The following is a 17,033-nucleotide window of genomic DNA, read 5'->3' as shown; positions in this document are numbered from 1 at the left end:
CATCGTAAAAAAAAAAAAGAAAAAAAAAAAGAAAGGAAAGTAGTGAGGCCGTTACAGGAATGAGGGGGGCTCTTTTTGAAGGCTGTAGCTGGAGATCAGATCCTCCCTGTGCGGGCTGTGGAGGGAGCAGGCAGCGCTTTCTGCAGGGGGCTCCAGCGATGAATGGAGCTGAGCTGAGCGCACAACTTCTTCGCAGTCCTCTTCCTCCCGCTGCTGTTGCTGCTGTTACTGGACTTTTCTCCAGGATTTTCTTCTTGTGAGAAGACGAACTGGACTTTACGGCTCCTGCCAAAATGTATTCTGCAGCTTTGCTCCTGATGCTGAGCGCTCTGATCTACGCGGACAGCATGGAGGGACCAACAGGTAAAATAAACGGATGCGTCCTTTTATGCCCCTTTTTCTGAGTAAAGTTGCTGTATTTTAAAGTTAATTTTGCCAGCTTCTTCTCCCCTTCCCATTTTGATCAGTGAGTGGCTTCTTAACTTAACAAAGGAGAAAAAAACAGAAATAAGAAAAAGAAAAATGCCTCTTGACAGCGGATGAAACGCAGACCCCTGGCTGTGTCCAGCGGTGCCAACTTTCTCCTTAAGTGCATGTGGCGCAGAGATGCCTGTGCAATCTCTGCCATCAGTATAATCAGAGCATCATTTAATTCCACCATCTAATGCTGTTTGGCTGTTCGGTGAGATTTTCCGGGGATATGTCCTCTTGACATCGGATCTGCGGAGTTTGAAATGAAAGTGGACCGAAAGTGAATGCTGATCATCACTCCCCCCCCCCCCCCCCCGGCCCTCTCTCTTTCTCCTCATTCTCCCTCAATGGCACTCTATCTCTGTCAAGTACATTTCTTATCCCGTGTTTCCATTGTCCAGGCTTCAGCCTGTCCAACTCCACTGTGTCACTCCGGAGGATGTAAATCACATCAAAGTGATTAAGTCACCCCTCATTGGATTTTTTATTGCTGATGTAGATGAAATGGACAGGGAACTCGGCTGTATGTTAATCATATTGATGGAAGCATTTTCCATAATAATGTTTCCGAGGCAGAGGGGTAATTTGGACTGTCTCAGTTTGCAAGACAGCAAACTTTGAGGTGCACAAATGATGAGGGGTGTGTGTTCTCTGGTGCTACAAAGCAATACAGTGGAGATGAATTAGTAATGTAAATGTTGTGCCCCAAATAACAGCGCTGGCAGCTGAGCCAAATATTCTCTGTGTGTAGTCTATCAGTCAGAGCTTGACTTGTTTAAAAGTGTTTTTTTTTTTTTTCCAATTAGGAAAGAACTGGGACTTTGAGCTGTACTACCTGAAATTCAGCGTATATGAGAGATAAGAGTTAAAATTTTTGCCTGCAGCAGCTTTAACATTTGAATTGCTGAAGCAGATTTTCTTTTTATTTTTCAAGATTTCCAAAGGCAACAGATCCTTCTCCTCTTTAAATATGTCAGGGTATACAGTGGGGGGGGGGGCATTTGTGGTCTCAACCTGTCAAGTTTGACTCAAGTGTAAGCGCCAGTTGGTTTATTCCAGGAATGCTCTGCAAACCCGTGCAAGTGCTGTAGCTCTGATATAAATACTCTGGTACGTTGGTATCAGTTACACACCTACCAAGAGCAGTTGTTGAACAGATGTCGCACAGAGCCACACCCTGGTCTCTAGGACCAGATCAGTTCTGTGGGAAAGCTTTCACACAACACCGAAAGGCTGTCTGATCAGCATGTAGCAGCTCTGATCCTGATCTAATGAACGAACCCGGCTTGAAATGAATCAGTAATGACTACGCTGGTCCTACCTGCTTGAGTTTCAAGCTGTGTGTGTGAATTAAAAAGTTGAAATCAGTCGGATTAGTCATTTTGATCAGTTCACATTTTGTTGATTATATGTTGTTGGTTATATCTCTGATTGACTATTTCTTCTTCACAAAGTTCTGGTTTTATACACTTTTATATCCATCAGTTTAATGTTGATCAACTCAATAAAAGGTCGGTTTTTCAATTAACAATGAAAAATGCCATTTAAAATTTCCAAAGGTCTCGCCAAATGTCTTTTGAGTTGTTTGTCTTTTGACAGTGGGACAAATTTTGCAGTTGGAGAATGTCCACCTGTTTTAGATGTAAAGACATATACATTGCACTATAAAAAAGAAACAGGCCTCATTAAAGTTTCTTGATGTAGAGAATATAAGATAAAAGAAAAAGTTAACAAGTCAAGTGCAACTCACATTGCCTGTGTTGCAGAAGGTTGCATCATTTGACACTTGTCTGTTGATCCCTGTAGCTAATGCTGAGCGCATCATAAAAATTGAGGAAGCTTTTAAGGTACAGTAGCCACGCTCGGTAAATGTGATAAAATTCAGCTGTTCATGTGATCAAAATGCCTCCCAGACACAAACTGGAGATGTCCTTTTAACCCCTGGTTCTTCCAGGGCAACACCCCCAAAATGCTTCTTTTGCAAGAGTTGACACCTGTGGGCGGGTGGTCCACCCTGATGATAGCACATGTATGGACGCTTATGAAATAAAATGCGCGCTTGCTTTTATGCGCAACCATATGCTTCCAGAGAATGTTACACTGAGGAATCAGGCCCAGCTTGTAGGACTCGTTGCATCTCACTGCTTCAGACACATTTTGGGCTGTTCTTAAAAAGTACTGAGGTTTAGTACACAGCTCTAGCTCGAGGGGAAAATTATCAGAAGTTGCGTGTTACAGTTTGTTGTCTGTCATGTGGCAGCATCCAGGAGTGTCGACGTTTAAACAGTTGCCTCTTTGCTGCCTTTTAGGGTGTCATGCCGCTTTATGTATGAACACAGGGGGAAAATGTATTTCCTCTGTGTCTTCTGTATGCAAAGTGCATGTGTGCAGCCCCACTTGGAGGTCTCGCACATCAGCTCCACAGTCTCTCACACACCGTGTGTGACTGCTGAGGTGAAACCTGGCATGTTGTTTAAGTCCACCTGGCCTTGTTAGTGAGGGCTCTGAAGAGTCAGAACAAGGGGGGAAATTAAACTTGGAATAAAACCATGTGAGTCAACCCTTTTCCCCCCAACACACAACACTCAGCTCCAGACACTCAGAAGGAGGTGAGACAGGAGGTTGGACTCTCATGGGCCGCTGGGACTATATAGAGAGGCTCCCTGGTGTGTGTAGTATATGGATTGGGCTCAGTGCTAATCCAAGGAAAAATAGCCTTAGACACAGAGCTCTCTTGGGGCAGCTGTGGAGGCTGTAAATGGAGAAAATGGAGCGTATGTGCACACACAAAGCAATGATGAAATGTGCTTGTTCTGGAGGAAATAACACAAGATTCTGTAATAGAGCAATGGTGAACTACATAATGGCTACATGCTGTTCAAGAAAATGACTACACTGTAATTATAGTTCACGATAATGAGATGGCAAAAGAACAAGGTTGTTTCAACACCTATTTCATAAAATGAAAAAAAAAAAAAAATCTTATAAATCTATCATTATAGCATGGTTCATATCGTTTACTAGACAGTTAGAAGCCTTTAGAGCCGTGGGACAAAATTTAACAAGCAGCAGACTAAACAATCCTGCTTTAATTATCTGTTTGGTTGAAGAAAAATGGATGCAATTAAGCTTGAAATGAATAAAAATGACCAATTTGAAATGATAAAGTGCAGCCCACATTACACTCCTCACAAATGCTCAGACAAAGCAGCCTGTCAGGTAGAGCTAAAGCGAGCAAACTGAGGTGGAAGACAAAAAAGCCTTTCCTCCATCTATCCTCAACCACTTTGAGGTCTTTTGAGCCTTTTTAGCTGTGTCTGCTGTTAGTTACTAGTCATTGTGTTTATGTCTGAGAACTTCCTGGTAATATAATATGGTAATATAATATAACCAAAGCCAAACTTGGAAAGGGGTTTGACTTTTAATCATCAAAATAAAGGACCTCGGGAGGCTTGTGGAACTTCTCAGGCCAGGGAATTGCTGTAAGACTTGGCAATCTACAGTGCCCTTATATGTAACCACAGCTTGATTGCTTCTATTTGTGTAAAAATGTTTTTTTCCTTATTATTGAGGGCGGAGTCATGGCTGCTGTTGTGCTACTAACGTCAATTTTCTCTGTGCGAGTGGAGCTGGTGAAATGCATTGTCACTTCCAATAGGCTGCGTTGTATCGGTCTAGGCTGAGCCCTAGCTCTTTCTGCTCCCTCTGTCTTTTTTTTTTTTTTTTTTTTTTTAATTTTTCTTTATCATTTACATGTACAAAGAAGATGAGATCATCATGGGCATTACAGTTAAAATCAAAATATTATTTTACACATAGATATACACCCATTTTTCCCAGCATTCAGTGCATTTCTCCAGCTGAAGTTTCTCTCCATACCATAAATTTCTTGAATGATCCTGTGCCACTGAACCAATGTTGGAGGATCTAGTTGCAACCACTTTCTGGTTATGGCTTTCATATCACTTGCCAGGAGAATCTTCAATAAGTATTTGTCCTTGTGTAGGACTGTATCTGGAATTTTCCCTAGATATAAATTAAGAAAGGAGAAATCTAAATCTACCCCGATAATTTTATGAATCTCGCTTGATCTGTCTTGAGATCTAGTCCATTTGCGTTTTCACCAGTTGTCAACAGCGCTCACGGGTTGTACATACAGTGATGGGAATATTTTTTCCCTAACTAGTGAACAAGATCACTATTTGAGATGGAACTATTTGTTCATAGTTACTAATCCCGGTGATGCAGGATTTTAGGTCCAGTTCTTTGTTGTTTTGTCAATGGACGGTTATATCCGTATATCTTCTTTGGAGAGATTGGCCTGTTGACTGAGCTACTTTAGCTTGGCATCTGGGCTATAGTATAAACTGTAATAAACTGTAACAAGCAAAAAATGATTTGGAAAAAATGCTGATGCTAACCTGAGCTGTAGTTCTAAGTTATTGAATATCTTGAATTTGCAAAGGTTGCAAAAAGCTGAAAATCACACTTGCTGCAATTTCTACTAAAATAAAATCCAATGGCAACATTAAAATAATAAATTAAGCCAATTCAAAAGATCCAATATCGCTAGCCACCATTGCCACCAGCTATATACGGCAAAAGGAGACTAATTTAAGGAGCTTTTTGTCACCAACAGTTGAGATTATTTATTTACTAGTCCGAAAGAGTTAACAAGTCTTTACTTGTCAATAGCTGTCTCCAGAGGTGGAAACCAATGCCAACATTACCTCTTTTTTCTATCATGTCTATCAATAGCTCAGAGCTGAGGAGGAGTGACGGCTGGATCTGACATGCTCTCTAATGTATCCTGATTTGGTGATCCAGTCTTTGAATCCCACAGTAGCCACGACCCCAAACCCATCCCCTACTTTATTGTCTATTTTACCCATAAATGGGACACTCCTTTTAAAAAGTCAACGTCACATTGTACTGAAGAAGACTTGAAACGACAGAATGTGACCATAAACTCATTATGAAAATCTTTACTGGGGGCCGTTTTCACATTAACTTCAATCTGACTTCTTTTTACAACCGGGCGGCGTTCTGTCCTAATGGTCATTAAACAGGTTTAAGGCATTGGCTTCCATTTCCAGACCCAGAGTCCACATCAATAATTGCAAAACATCTATTACTATCAACTCTCGCCTTGTCATTACAATGATAGCAGAGAATGGCCTCTATTATTTTGTTAAACAGTCCAAAGATGCAGTCGTAGTTTTCTTGTCTGAATGCAGCTGATAAATATTTATGGCATTTGATTTTCCTGAACTAATTTCCACAGGTAATTGTTGCACAGGGCATGTGTATGAAGCTGCATATTGGCCATTGATGGTGATAGCATCCTCGACTATTGTCACCTCCTGCAATATGTTCACGACATTAATCTACCGGTGCTGCTCCTGCTGCTGATGTATACGTGTGCCTGTCACAGCCACGTGTTGATAATGGAGCTGACAGCGCTGCCAGAGTGTCTGGGTCTGAGCCCCAGAGGCGTCTTTCTGGAAGGAACCAAGACAGTTATTGCCTCTCCAGGTGTTAAGAACGTGTCGCTCCCTCCCACCCCCCTCCATCAACAACAAATCCTTATTGAACAGATGGAGGTGTGCCAGCACTGCACTGCCTGTCAAGCTGATTGCTCAACAAGGTTTGGACAATAAAATTAATTTGCCCAGCTTTAAACGTCCTCACATGTTGGCGAACGCCTGTCTTGATATTCACTTTCGATTACTTTAAGGGAAGCTGCGTGGTTCGTGATTTCTGTTGCTCACTTTTCTCTATATGACTCATTTCACCGCTTTTGCGAATCAGTTTTATTTCAACTATATAATTAAGTCATATAATGATCTGCTGGATGAAAGAATTCATGAGATTAGTGAAGCAGACGGCGTGAATAAATTCACCTTGAACGCTTCAGCTGATTGAGAATCTGCTGGTGGAATTTGGATGATGGGATTTGTCTGTCTTGTTGCAGGTGTGCAGTGCACTGCTAATTGTGTGATCTCAGAGACCTGGGCCAGCTGAAAGGCCAGCAAAAGCCAGAGAGCTTTAAGTTTCCTGACTTTTTCAGTACATAGTCACACATCACTCGTACTCGTTCTCTGCCCTCCTCCACGCTCCCCATCCTTCAGTTCAAGAGCTAACACCGTCTGCACGAAATCACGTCTCAAATTGTGCACGGAGAACTGAGAGTGCGAGGGTGATGTTTGACTTGACGGAATGTCACCAAAATGTCTCTTAATTGATCAATCAGCCTCACACAAGGAAATATCACCAGGCCGGGCAGGTACATCGTTCTTCTCAAATCTGAAGGAATTAACCTCAAACGGTTGCCTTGAAAAATGATACAGTGCTGTGTAGCAACTGGTAGTGCTGCGCCTCGCCTTCCTCAGGCATTGCCGTATTTGCAGACGAATCAGAATGACACGAAACCTGTCTGATTTGTGTCTATGTTTGGTCTACAGGCAACACGGGAAAGACTGAATAATTATTAGCATGTGAGCCAGGATTCACAACAATAGAAACATTGCATTATAAATTATAAAGAGAAGTGCAAGTATTACAAAGTTGAGATGAAATTGGGATGATAAATGGCTCAACAAATAAAACAATAAAGTAAAGGCAGTTCTCCTGATATATGCATTATCAAAAGTAGACGTAGTTCTGTTTTCCGTTAGTTCCAAGGATTTCAAATATTGTGTAGCTCATTTAGATACACTGCAGATTTATGGGTTTAAGGGTTCAAAACTCCATCTTAGTCTAATATTAACATAAAACTGCATTAGAACACAGTTTTTTTTTTCTTTTTTAATCTGAATATGATTAGAAATTTAGCTTCCTGCTGTTTTCAAATATCAAACGACTCAAACGCTGCACCCAATTTAAAAAGTATATGATCTGTGGTTTCAATATCAAGGATGCTGCTGCTACAACTTGTAATTACTTTCATTATCAGTTCATCTGCATATTGTTTCCTGATTAATCCTCTGCTCTTAACTGTCAGTGAATTGTAAGAACTGCCCATCACAAATGTGTTAAAACAGCTCGAGCAGATACTAATGACTGTAATGATATATTTACTATCAAAATGGTTGTTGGATGAAGATTGCTTAATCAGTTAATCAACTAAGTGTATGACTCATTCACGGGACACATTATGTAGCATTTATGATTAGTATAAAAATAATTGCACTAATTATTTGCCCTGTAAAAATAATACCGCTCTGCTGTAGTTGGTGTGTACACTAATCAGCCACAACAATGTGACCAACTACCTAATATTATGCAGATCTCCCTTTTGCCACCAGAAAGTACCTGACCCTGGAGGTCTGAACTCTGGACTTCTGCAGGCGAGCTGTGGTATCTGGGCTAAATTCTTTGGAGTTGATCCTTTACGTCATGGAAGTAGGATTGATGGATGAAACTTGTTTGTTCAGTACATCCCATGGATGCCGGATTGACGACTTGAGATCTGGTGAATTTAGAGGCCAACTCGATGGCTTTATTAAGTCTACAACAAGGTTTGGGTAGGTGGTATGTGACAAAGTGACATGGACCACTTTCGGTCGGTCCTGACGGCAGTGTACTACTGTATCTCATATTGTATCTCGGATGTTCACGTCCTTTCTTGGGTGCTCAGGAACTGTCAGTGACTGAAAGTTGTGTTTGAGTACCCAATTTGCTATGTCCTTTAACAACAGTTTTTGACTGAGATACATTTCAGTCCAATTTAAATTTAATTACAAGGAGTAAACAAAGCAGATTGAGACAAGATGGGTTGGTTGACTACTCTGAACAGTAGAGACTGATGATGGATAACAGTGTGTGAAGGAAGCTGTTTTCTTTTCAAGGATGATTGACCCTACGTTTTGAAATGAATGCTCTCAGCGCACAGACTTAACCAGCTTGTAGGGCAAGTAAGACTGGTAAGATGGATGACTGGTGGATGATATGGAGTTGCTTGGTTTTGCCACGTCTGGGTGCTTTTGCATATAAGCTGTGTCGGACACACGGATGAGATGCGCACGAGCGTGACTTTTCGACAGTGATGGCTGCCTGTCTGATTAGTCCAGTCTCGCTCTCCATCAGCTTCAGCTACTGCTGCCGTTACCTCCCAGAACTGCCCTCTGCCCCCAACTGACTGCAAGCCATGAATAATCTTTATGAATATTCCTCTATGGCTTCTGCTGCCTGAATGATGGTGTGTGTGTTAACATTGCGTGGCTGAACGAATTGTCCAAGCTGTTTCCAGGCTCTGAAACCTGTGGAGGGACCTGTCACAGTTGAAGTGAATCGTGACGCAGGCAGGAGCGAAGGAACTGTTACTTGGTTTATCAGTTCAACATGAGACAGCTGAACAGCAGATTCAGCAGACGGGGGTCAGAGTTCAGCCACAGGATGATTTTTGTGGCACCGCTGTCTGCCAGTGTCACTTAAGATTGAAATGACATCTGGGGCACAACTGCAAGAATTGCTTTCCTCTCCCTTCTTTTCCTCTCTGCAGTTTTTTTTTTTTTTTTTTTTTTTTGTGGGGGATAACTACATAATATCAAAAGCTATTTCTTTTGAGCTCTGCTCCTTTCTCCTCAACTCTTTATCTCCCAGAGATTTTCCTCTTAGGCTCACGTGTTTAGTCCCCGGTGTCATTAATGTAGACGACTGCAGTGCTGATAAACTCAAGTTAGATTAGGTGCTAAACTACAAACTCACTCCTTCTTATAGCCTTCTTTTAATTTTCATAGATACAGAAAAGGAAAAGGAGAAGGAAAAACATCCCTGATATGGAGCAAGGCCCGGGGTGCGAAGGTCCCTGGGTAGCTGTAGCTATTACGCTTTAAAAAGTAAACGTTTAAAGTTATCAAACCTGTGAGCTTCCAAGTGTCCCTGTGGTGCATAAGAGATATTAAAAGTTGAAAGCAAAGTTGGGAAAAAAACCCCACCCAAATTATTGAAAAAATAATATGACATGTCCCTCAACGACGTGAACAAGGGCACTGCAGTAGTGGCTGCTCACCCCTGTCAAGGTTAGCTGTGACCCTCCTGAGCACAGCAGGGGAGGTTATGCAGCATGAGCAGCAACACCTGTGAGTCTGCTATCACTGCAGGACATCTTCATCGCTGCCTTCTTCACTTCTTCCTTCTACATGTACATTTTGAACTGGTGCCAGTTTTTGTGGCTCAGCATTGCCCTTTTCTGCAGTCCCACTTTGTATTGATGTATAGTGTCCGAGTGCTGGAGAAATCAGGGGACTTAGTATTACTCTTCCCACCATCTGCAGCCACTCTAGATAAGCGCAGTACTGGTTGACAGTGATGATCAGTGATCGGCACTATTACAGCATTGCCAAAATGAAGATAATATATGAATGCTTTAACAATTTTGTAAATGAATGCTAAAAGTAATTTGCCAACACCAGCTCATGCCATTGAAGTGGTATTTGTTGTCACACTGCACTGAGATACAGACTCATCACGACATGATTTGATTTCCAACCTTATACTTTTTTTTTATAAGCTGCAGATCTGTAGCTATAAAGTGTATATTTGTCATCATTCAGGCTATCAGAGAATGCACATGTGATCATTTTGCTGCTGGTAATTCCACAGAGGCTACAGCATGGGCCGTCTGACCCGCCTCCACCTTCTGACAAGATTTGCCCTTGTAGCCCCTGAAGGTTGTCCAAACTCATTGGCACACCAAAAGAAAAAGAGGATATGTTCATTTCAAACATGTTTACGGAAACTCCAATTCAACCTTTGCTTTTCTGGTTCTGTTACAACTCAACCATTAGGAGTGCAGATCTGGTGTCTGGATTCCTCACCTCGTGCACACATTTAGATGATTTAATATAAGGCAACAGGAGATTACACGCCTACCAGTTGGTAGATGAAAGAGTGAATTTCAAAGAAAGCATGAGGACATTAGATTATTTCTTGACCAATACCTTATCTACTTATCTACTTAATCAATATTGATCTGCTCAGATCTGTCAGATCAGTGTTATGAAACAACTGTGTTAAGAAAAAAAAAAAAAAAGCCTGAGAAAGACTTTTATATCCTGCATGCTGCAAACTTCCATCACCATCAAATGCGTGTGCTTGTCAGATTGTTGATTTCAGAAAGTTGCAGAAATTGTCCAACACTCCCTTCCCGAATGTGACACTGAAAAGGTGAGGGGGAGGGGATTTCAGACAATCTAACAAGTACTTTTCTTGAATCACCCTGACAGCTTTACACCCTCTGTCATTGGGAGGAACCGTGTCAATTTGCATCAGGACGTGTGAAAGAAGCTGGGTAAATAAGTTTCAAAGTGAAATTAATAAACACTTCTCGCATTGGTTTCTCCAGCTGGGAATCGAACCATTAACCCTGGCAGCCTTAATGTTTTACTCCCCCCATTCTGGACCTCTCACCTCCCAGCCCATCTGTCCTCCTCCCTCCTCTTTAAGAAGTTAGTTGGCCTGAATATTTTTGCTAGTGCTGTCTCCTCTTCCTTCCCCGCCTCTCCTATGACTTCTATGTGAAGGCGCCACCTTGGCAGTGACTCAGACAATGGCAGTCTTTTGGCAGTTGGTAGAAGCACTGGCACCTGTGCCAACGTATGTCAGAATTGCCTTCCAAACACTGTGTGCATCAGCAGTAAGTACGAGGTTGGGAGGTCCAAAGCTTCTGAACACGGACAGATAAATGTAAAGGATTGCATTCATGAGCAAGGAGCTGATGGAGCATTCCCTGCATGTAAACGAGTAGACTGTAGCATCTTTACGTTCCATTGGTCCAGCCATGGACAATGGGAATCATATACCTCTAAAGACTTATGTAGTTCACTCCTGCCAGTGGCTGTCTATAAGATACTATAATTTTTTTATAAGCTTGCCATACAGGGGGGACCTAACTCATTGATTCAGTAAACAAGACCTACAGTAGAAGTGTAAGTGCAGCATCAGAGGTGGAGGTAGAGAAAGACAGGCAGAGTGTAATGCCAAGGAAGTAGAAGAAGAGAGAAGTTTGAAGAAAGCAAGAGGCGGGAATGGGGATTATTGACTAAATCAGTAGGCGTTTGAGGAAAACAGCATGGAAATCAGCTGGTGGGCGGCTTTCTGTCTGTGTAGCAATTGTGCACATCGCCTTTCATCTTCACTCCGCTGTTTGAACCCCGAGGTGAAAAAAGTGACCCGGGAGGGAGGTGTCTGCAGATCGGCCACCGAACATGTGTGTCCCTGTGCCCCACTTGCCCAGACCCCTAATCTCAGCATCAATAGTGTCTGAGCAGATGGCGCTGTAGCTTGGGTCACCAAGCCCATACACAATAATAATAAGGCATGAGAGGATGATGAGGCTGGCCCAGACACTGGGCTGATGATGCTGAGATGACCTTAGTAGACATTAAAAACAGATCCACTTTGTTTGCCCTTGCATAAGGCGGCAGTTGACATATGTTGTTTGTGAGGTGATTTAAACGCAGCCTCCTGTATACTGACCTAGAAAAATGATGAGAGCAGCAGAAAGCCTGCCATCAAACGGCTGCACTGGTTGATTTATTTACTTATCTATTTTTTGACTCTTAGTTTCATATATGGAAGCTCCTTGCTGTTGTCAATGTCTCATGAAACTGATGAAAAACATCTGACGCAGGAGGAACCCTGGCTCTGGACTCTGCGTAGGAAATAGGTTAGGTTTACTGACGGAGTTTAATGTTCTTGAAGTAGCATCCTTGTTCGAAGTCACATCTTGCTGGTAGCCGTCAGTTTACTGTGCTTTAAAAACTCTGGAAAAATGCAATTTCCCAGAGGTAGCAACTGAATTCATCACCAATAATATTTTACATTTTACATTTATAATACAAGTTGTGGTCATGGTGTTTCAATTTCAAGTGATGGAAATGATGGAAACGGAACCTGGAGGCAAGCAGAAGTAAACAATTCAGCAACAGTTCAGTTCGAGGGAAATGCTTTTCAAGTTGAAGTTTCAAAGTATTTGGTTGAGAGTGAAACCGATTTATAAGATTTGACACAGCTCCTTTCAGAGAGGAGACATAACTTAAGCTGTAGTGAAGTCAGTCACAGCATTGTGTAGTGAACAAATAAAGCCTTGAATTGCTCATACACGACTGAAACAATATATTGTGATTTGCTACCTTTGGACATGACTGTATTGAGATATGAATGTGTTGATGTAGCTAAAGTACATACCAGAACCTGTAAACACTGTGACATATAAAACCAGTTTAACATTTTAACAATAGAATGCTCCAAGTTTAGACTGCCACAGTAAAACCACAGCCAACGCTGAGTTATGCTATCAGGGGATTTATGGTTTTTAAGTGCTCTGGCTTCATACAAGAGACACACATGGTTTACTACCAATGCCATACACTGAGTTATAATAACTTTTTAAGTATTCTCATGGAGTTGCAGTGTGAGTCATCCACAGATTTCCTTCCCGGAGGCAATTCCTCAGTTCCGCCATTTCTTTGTATTTATTGGGCTATGAGGGCAGCTAAAGCTAGGTGTAAGTGTAAGGGAACTATTGCACTTATGGATAATTTGGCCTAAAGGGAACATAAAAATGTTCACTTGGACCAAGTATAAAACCTTGGGAGGGCAGCAGAAGAAGTCTGAAAGCGAGAGTTTAGTACAGTTTCAGCTGCCGAAAGGTTAGTTTTTACTTTTAGTTACTCTAATTTGCCACTTGATGCGTTTATCATTTGCTGTTTCTGTTCATATCACACTGTAAATCAGATAATCAAGCACTAGGTAACTTTAATTTGTCAGTAGCCTACTACTAAAGAGGCAGCAGAAGTTACGGCGGCCCTGATGTGCTTAGCGGAGCAAAGCAATGCATATGTAGAGCAATGCATGACATGTTTGCCATTGTCTCTCCTGAGGGATGGTCGACACATAAATTACTTCTGCCTAAATCTGTGCAGCCACGCCTATGCACTTCTGTAGCAAGTCCCAGACATCTCTAATTATATTCACACAAAACTAGGCTATGTATTGTTTTCATATCTCCGCTTCAACCCCCCACCCACCCTTTTCCACTCACCAGCTCTATCACCCACTTTCTGCCAGTCTGGGAGACTTGTTGTTAACTAAACCTGCCAATCACATAGAGGCAGCAGGAGGGAGGTAGAGGAGCGATAGAGAGACAGAGTTCTGCATTTTTCGGAAAGTATTTTATAGCAGTTGGTACCTTATGTTAATGGCGTCTGTCACGTCTTCATTTTTGAGAGTACCTAAAGACCGCAACAAGTGACTTCAACAGTGTGTACAACTGGCTGCACATATGTTATGCTGTGTGTGTTTGCGTGCATGCACATCGTCCTCACTCTGTGTACGACGCATGAGCGCATTCAGGGGGTGCAGATTAGAAGTGCTGTCGCAAGTGACAGCTCTCTTTTTATTGTTTTTTTTTTTTTTATTCTGTCTTCAAACAGAGGGAGAGGAGGTGAGAAACCAGCGCTGTTGCAGAGTCTGACACACTTATGAGTCTCCTTTTGCCACCATGTCCTTGCTGCACGGATAACGTCTTTGACCCTGTGTGTTGTCCATGTTTAATTAACATTGTACTTGAGAGGGATTACAGTACAAGGCAGCGTGGGTCTGTAAAGGCAAAGAAGTGAGAGCAGAAGTGGAATCATTAATTGAAGCTTTAGTGCATCTGGTTGGCTGGGCACACAATGAATGGAACTGGCTTGGAGGGTTACTCATACATAGGCTGCTGTGTGGGAGAAGGCGAACAGCTTTGTGCAATCTTTGGGCTGGCCAATGTGTTTTTGGGTTGGTTTACAATAAATCCTGACTTAAAAACGTGTTCTTCCTAATTAACTTGATCGCTTGCGACTGGTTAAGCCGGAGCGATGCTTAGATTGCTCACCCTACTGGACTGGAACGTGCAGCACAAATGAATGCCAGTAAGAATGCCCCGTTGCAAAACTTACCTTTGAGCCACGTGAGAAAATGCACACTAACACACAAACAGTGACACACACACATGTAGATAATGGCAGCCCCCCACCCTCACTTCACTGTTGTTCCTCATGTTACAGTCCACAGCTAATAAATACTACACTAATACTTTTACTGCCGATGCTGCTAAGTCATTTGCTAAGGCTGCTACCACAGCTACTTGGTGCTAATGTTTCCATTACTGTTTATGCCACTCTTTTCATTACCTCTGTAACTGGTGCTGCTACAAGCATTACTACCAATTCTCGGTGCATGACTTCTACACTACGGTTAATAGTGCCGCATCATTTGTCACTTATTACGAACAATTACCGCAGTGCAATTCACCCTGACTGTGTCACACACCCCAGTATGCATGCCAAAAGGCAATCAATACGGTCCTGTCTTGATAATAAAATTGGATTGAGCATCACAGGACATTCATACAAAGAAACGGCATCGGCAGTCTGTGGGAAATGAGCAGCAGTTTCCTATGCAGCCTCACAATCTCACCTACTTCTTCCTTTGCTCTTGCTGAAATCACTTCAGTCCCTATGCACTGTGTCTCATGAATGTAAACATGGTGTTTTGGGATATTTCCTGGTTGGGTGATACTCTCACACAGCCTCTACTGCTAAGTTCAACCAATGGCTTGTAAAAATATCCAATGGAGTTATTTTTGCTACTGCTGCTGTACCTGCTCAATTCGTTTTTATAGGCAGTCTATGTGGCAGGGATGAGTAAAAAGTTACTCAGTTTCACCATATGCCTACATGCATACCTGTGTAGCTATCGATCAATGGCATAAATAAAAAAAAAAAAATATATATATATATAACAAAAACGTGGGCTGCTCTGTTAGTGAACCTGTGATATGAATACACACCTGACTCAGGATTGACCTATAGCTTTTGCTGGTGAAACGCAGGACCGAGTGGCTTGTGGGGATTTTGACAACCTGGTTTGCCAGAGGGCACCAGGGCTGTTTGTGCAACCCAAAGTCTGACTTTTTGTCAACCGCCGGTGAGGGGCAGCGCAGGAGCGGGACTCGGTAAGCACGTGGGTGCGTGAGATTTGACCTAGCCTGCGGCATGAATGAAATTGTCCAGTAATTGCCTGACTCTGCCTGTCACTGAGATCACTACCACAGGTGTTTGAGCCCTTGAGGATGCAAGCCTGTCGAGCTTTGACAGAATAACAGGCATTTCCTCATGTTTTAAAGACTTGGCATGAGGTTGTAATGATTAGGTAGGTAGGGGGCCTTTCACTGTCACTAAATTTGACAGTTGGCCTTAATGATGTTGACATTTCAAATATGCTTTGGAGAAAATGTTGTTTGGAGCAATCGTCCTCTCCCTTCATGTTATGAAAAACAAAATCACTGGCATGTGAAATTTTCGTGGTGGAGGAGTAGGAGGAGAAGTGGTTGAAGCAGGAAGTGGGAGGAGGGCACAGTTTTTTTTCTAGTTGATTAGGCAGCTGAAATCACCCTTTGTGAAGGCAGTGCAGGCAGAGGAGGGAGAGAAGCTAAACCTCCCAGAGGAAGGCCTTTTGGGTTCATTGCTGCTGGATTGATGCGGGCGGGGTTTTGCTCAGGGCTTGGTTTCAGAAGCGTGGGCTCATTCAGAGGCGATACTGGAGGCTCCTGGATTTATTCCGGCCCAGTGGGTAGCTGCGGCGGCGCTGGCGGGCCACGCTAGAGGATTTAAACTATCACAACAGCAAAAGCAGCATGCTACTTGCTGAGAAAACGAGAGCAGGGAAGCAAAACCGTGCACTCTCATTATCAGAGTCTACAGAAGACTTAGACGGAGGGATGGACAGAGATTGCTACAAAAAATGAAAAAAAAAACAAAAAACAAAAAACAAAAACGAAGCTGACTGAGCTGAAGGAACAAAGAGTCATAGAGCAAAGATGCTGGAAATAATAACAGAAACTTTGCAGTACCTCAGTTAAAAATATCTGTTGTCAGCTGCAGACTGAAGGAAGGCGATTAGGAGAGGAGGAAATGAAGAAGATGAGAGCATCACTTAGTTGCTATGTGAAGGATAGAGAGCCTGTTGTCCACTGTTTGGACACAGCAGATCCACTGTCTGCAGCTGCATAGTCCCTGTGGCGGAGCTCTCTCTGTGGGACTATCCACAGCCACACAAGCGCACACTCATAGGCACAAAGAAAACCTGCAGTGAAGGCAAGCCTCTCATTAATGTGCACCGCAACGCAAGGCTCATTTCAGACGCGCTTACATCCTGTTGCTCGTTTGTCAATTTCAAGACCAGAAATCATCCTTTGTCTTCTTTATTGTGATGATGCAAAGTCAAGCCAGTCCACAGATACTGTAAAACTCGGAATACATATTTCATATTTTCATGCCTGTCTATCTGCAGGTATCTCTCATACACATACAGTACAGGCACACTTTCCTATTCATTTGAATGAGAAGGTGTGTCCAAACTTTTAGCCTGTACTGTATGTGAGGGGGGAGAGAGAGAGATCAATTTATTCTCCTGGCACTTCTGCTGTCTGGGCTTTGAAACCGCTTCATTTTTGAGAACCAGGTGCAGGATACTGGGAGCACTTGCGTGTCTGTGCTGTAACTTTGTCTGATGAT

The 17,033-nt window shown here is 42.5% G+C and overlaps 1 protein-coding gene across 1 annotated transcript in view; it reads left to right on the top strand.

Annotated features, from left to right (window-relative positions):
* The first annotated feature begins 296 nt into the window (after window positions 1-296).
* Window positions 297-17,033, top strand: part of ptprua (protein tyrosine phosphatase receptor type Ua) — a 199,168-nt gene continuing 182,431 nt past the window's right edge. The window contains exon 1 of the mRNA XM_029513624.1: window positions 297-363. Coding sequence (XP_029369484.1) covers window positions 318-363 — 46 coding nt within the window. The 5' untranslated portion in view covers window positions 297-317. The remainder of the gene's footprint in view (window positions 364-17,033) is intronic.

The sequence above is a fragment of the Echeneis naucrates genome, chromosome 11, assembly GCF_900963305.1.
Source record: "Echeneis naucrates chromosome 11, fEcheNa1.1, whole genome shotgun sequence".
In the NCBI taxonomy this organism is placed as follows: domain Eukaryota; kingdom Metazoa; phylum Chordata; class Actinopteri; order Carangiformes; family Echeneidae; genus Echeneis; species Echeneis naucrates.
This window is presented reverse-complemented; position numbering and strand designations above follow the sequence as displayed.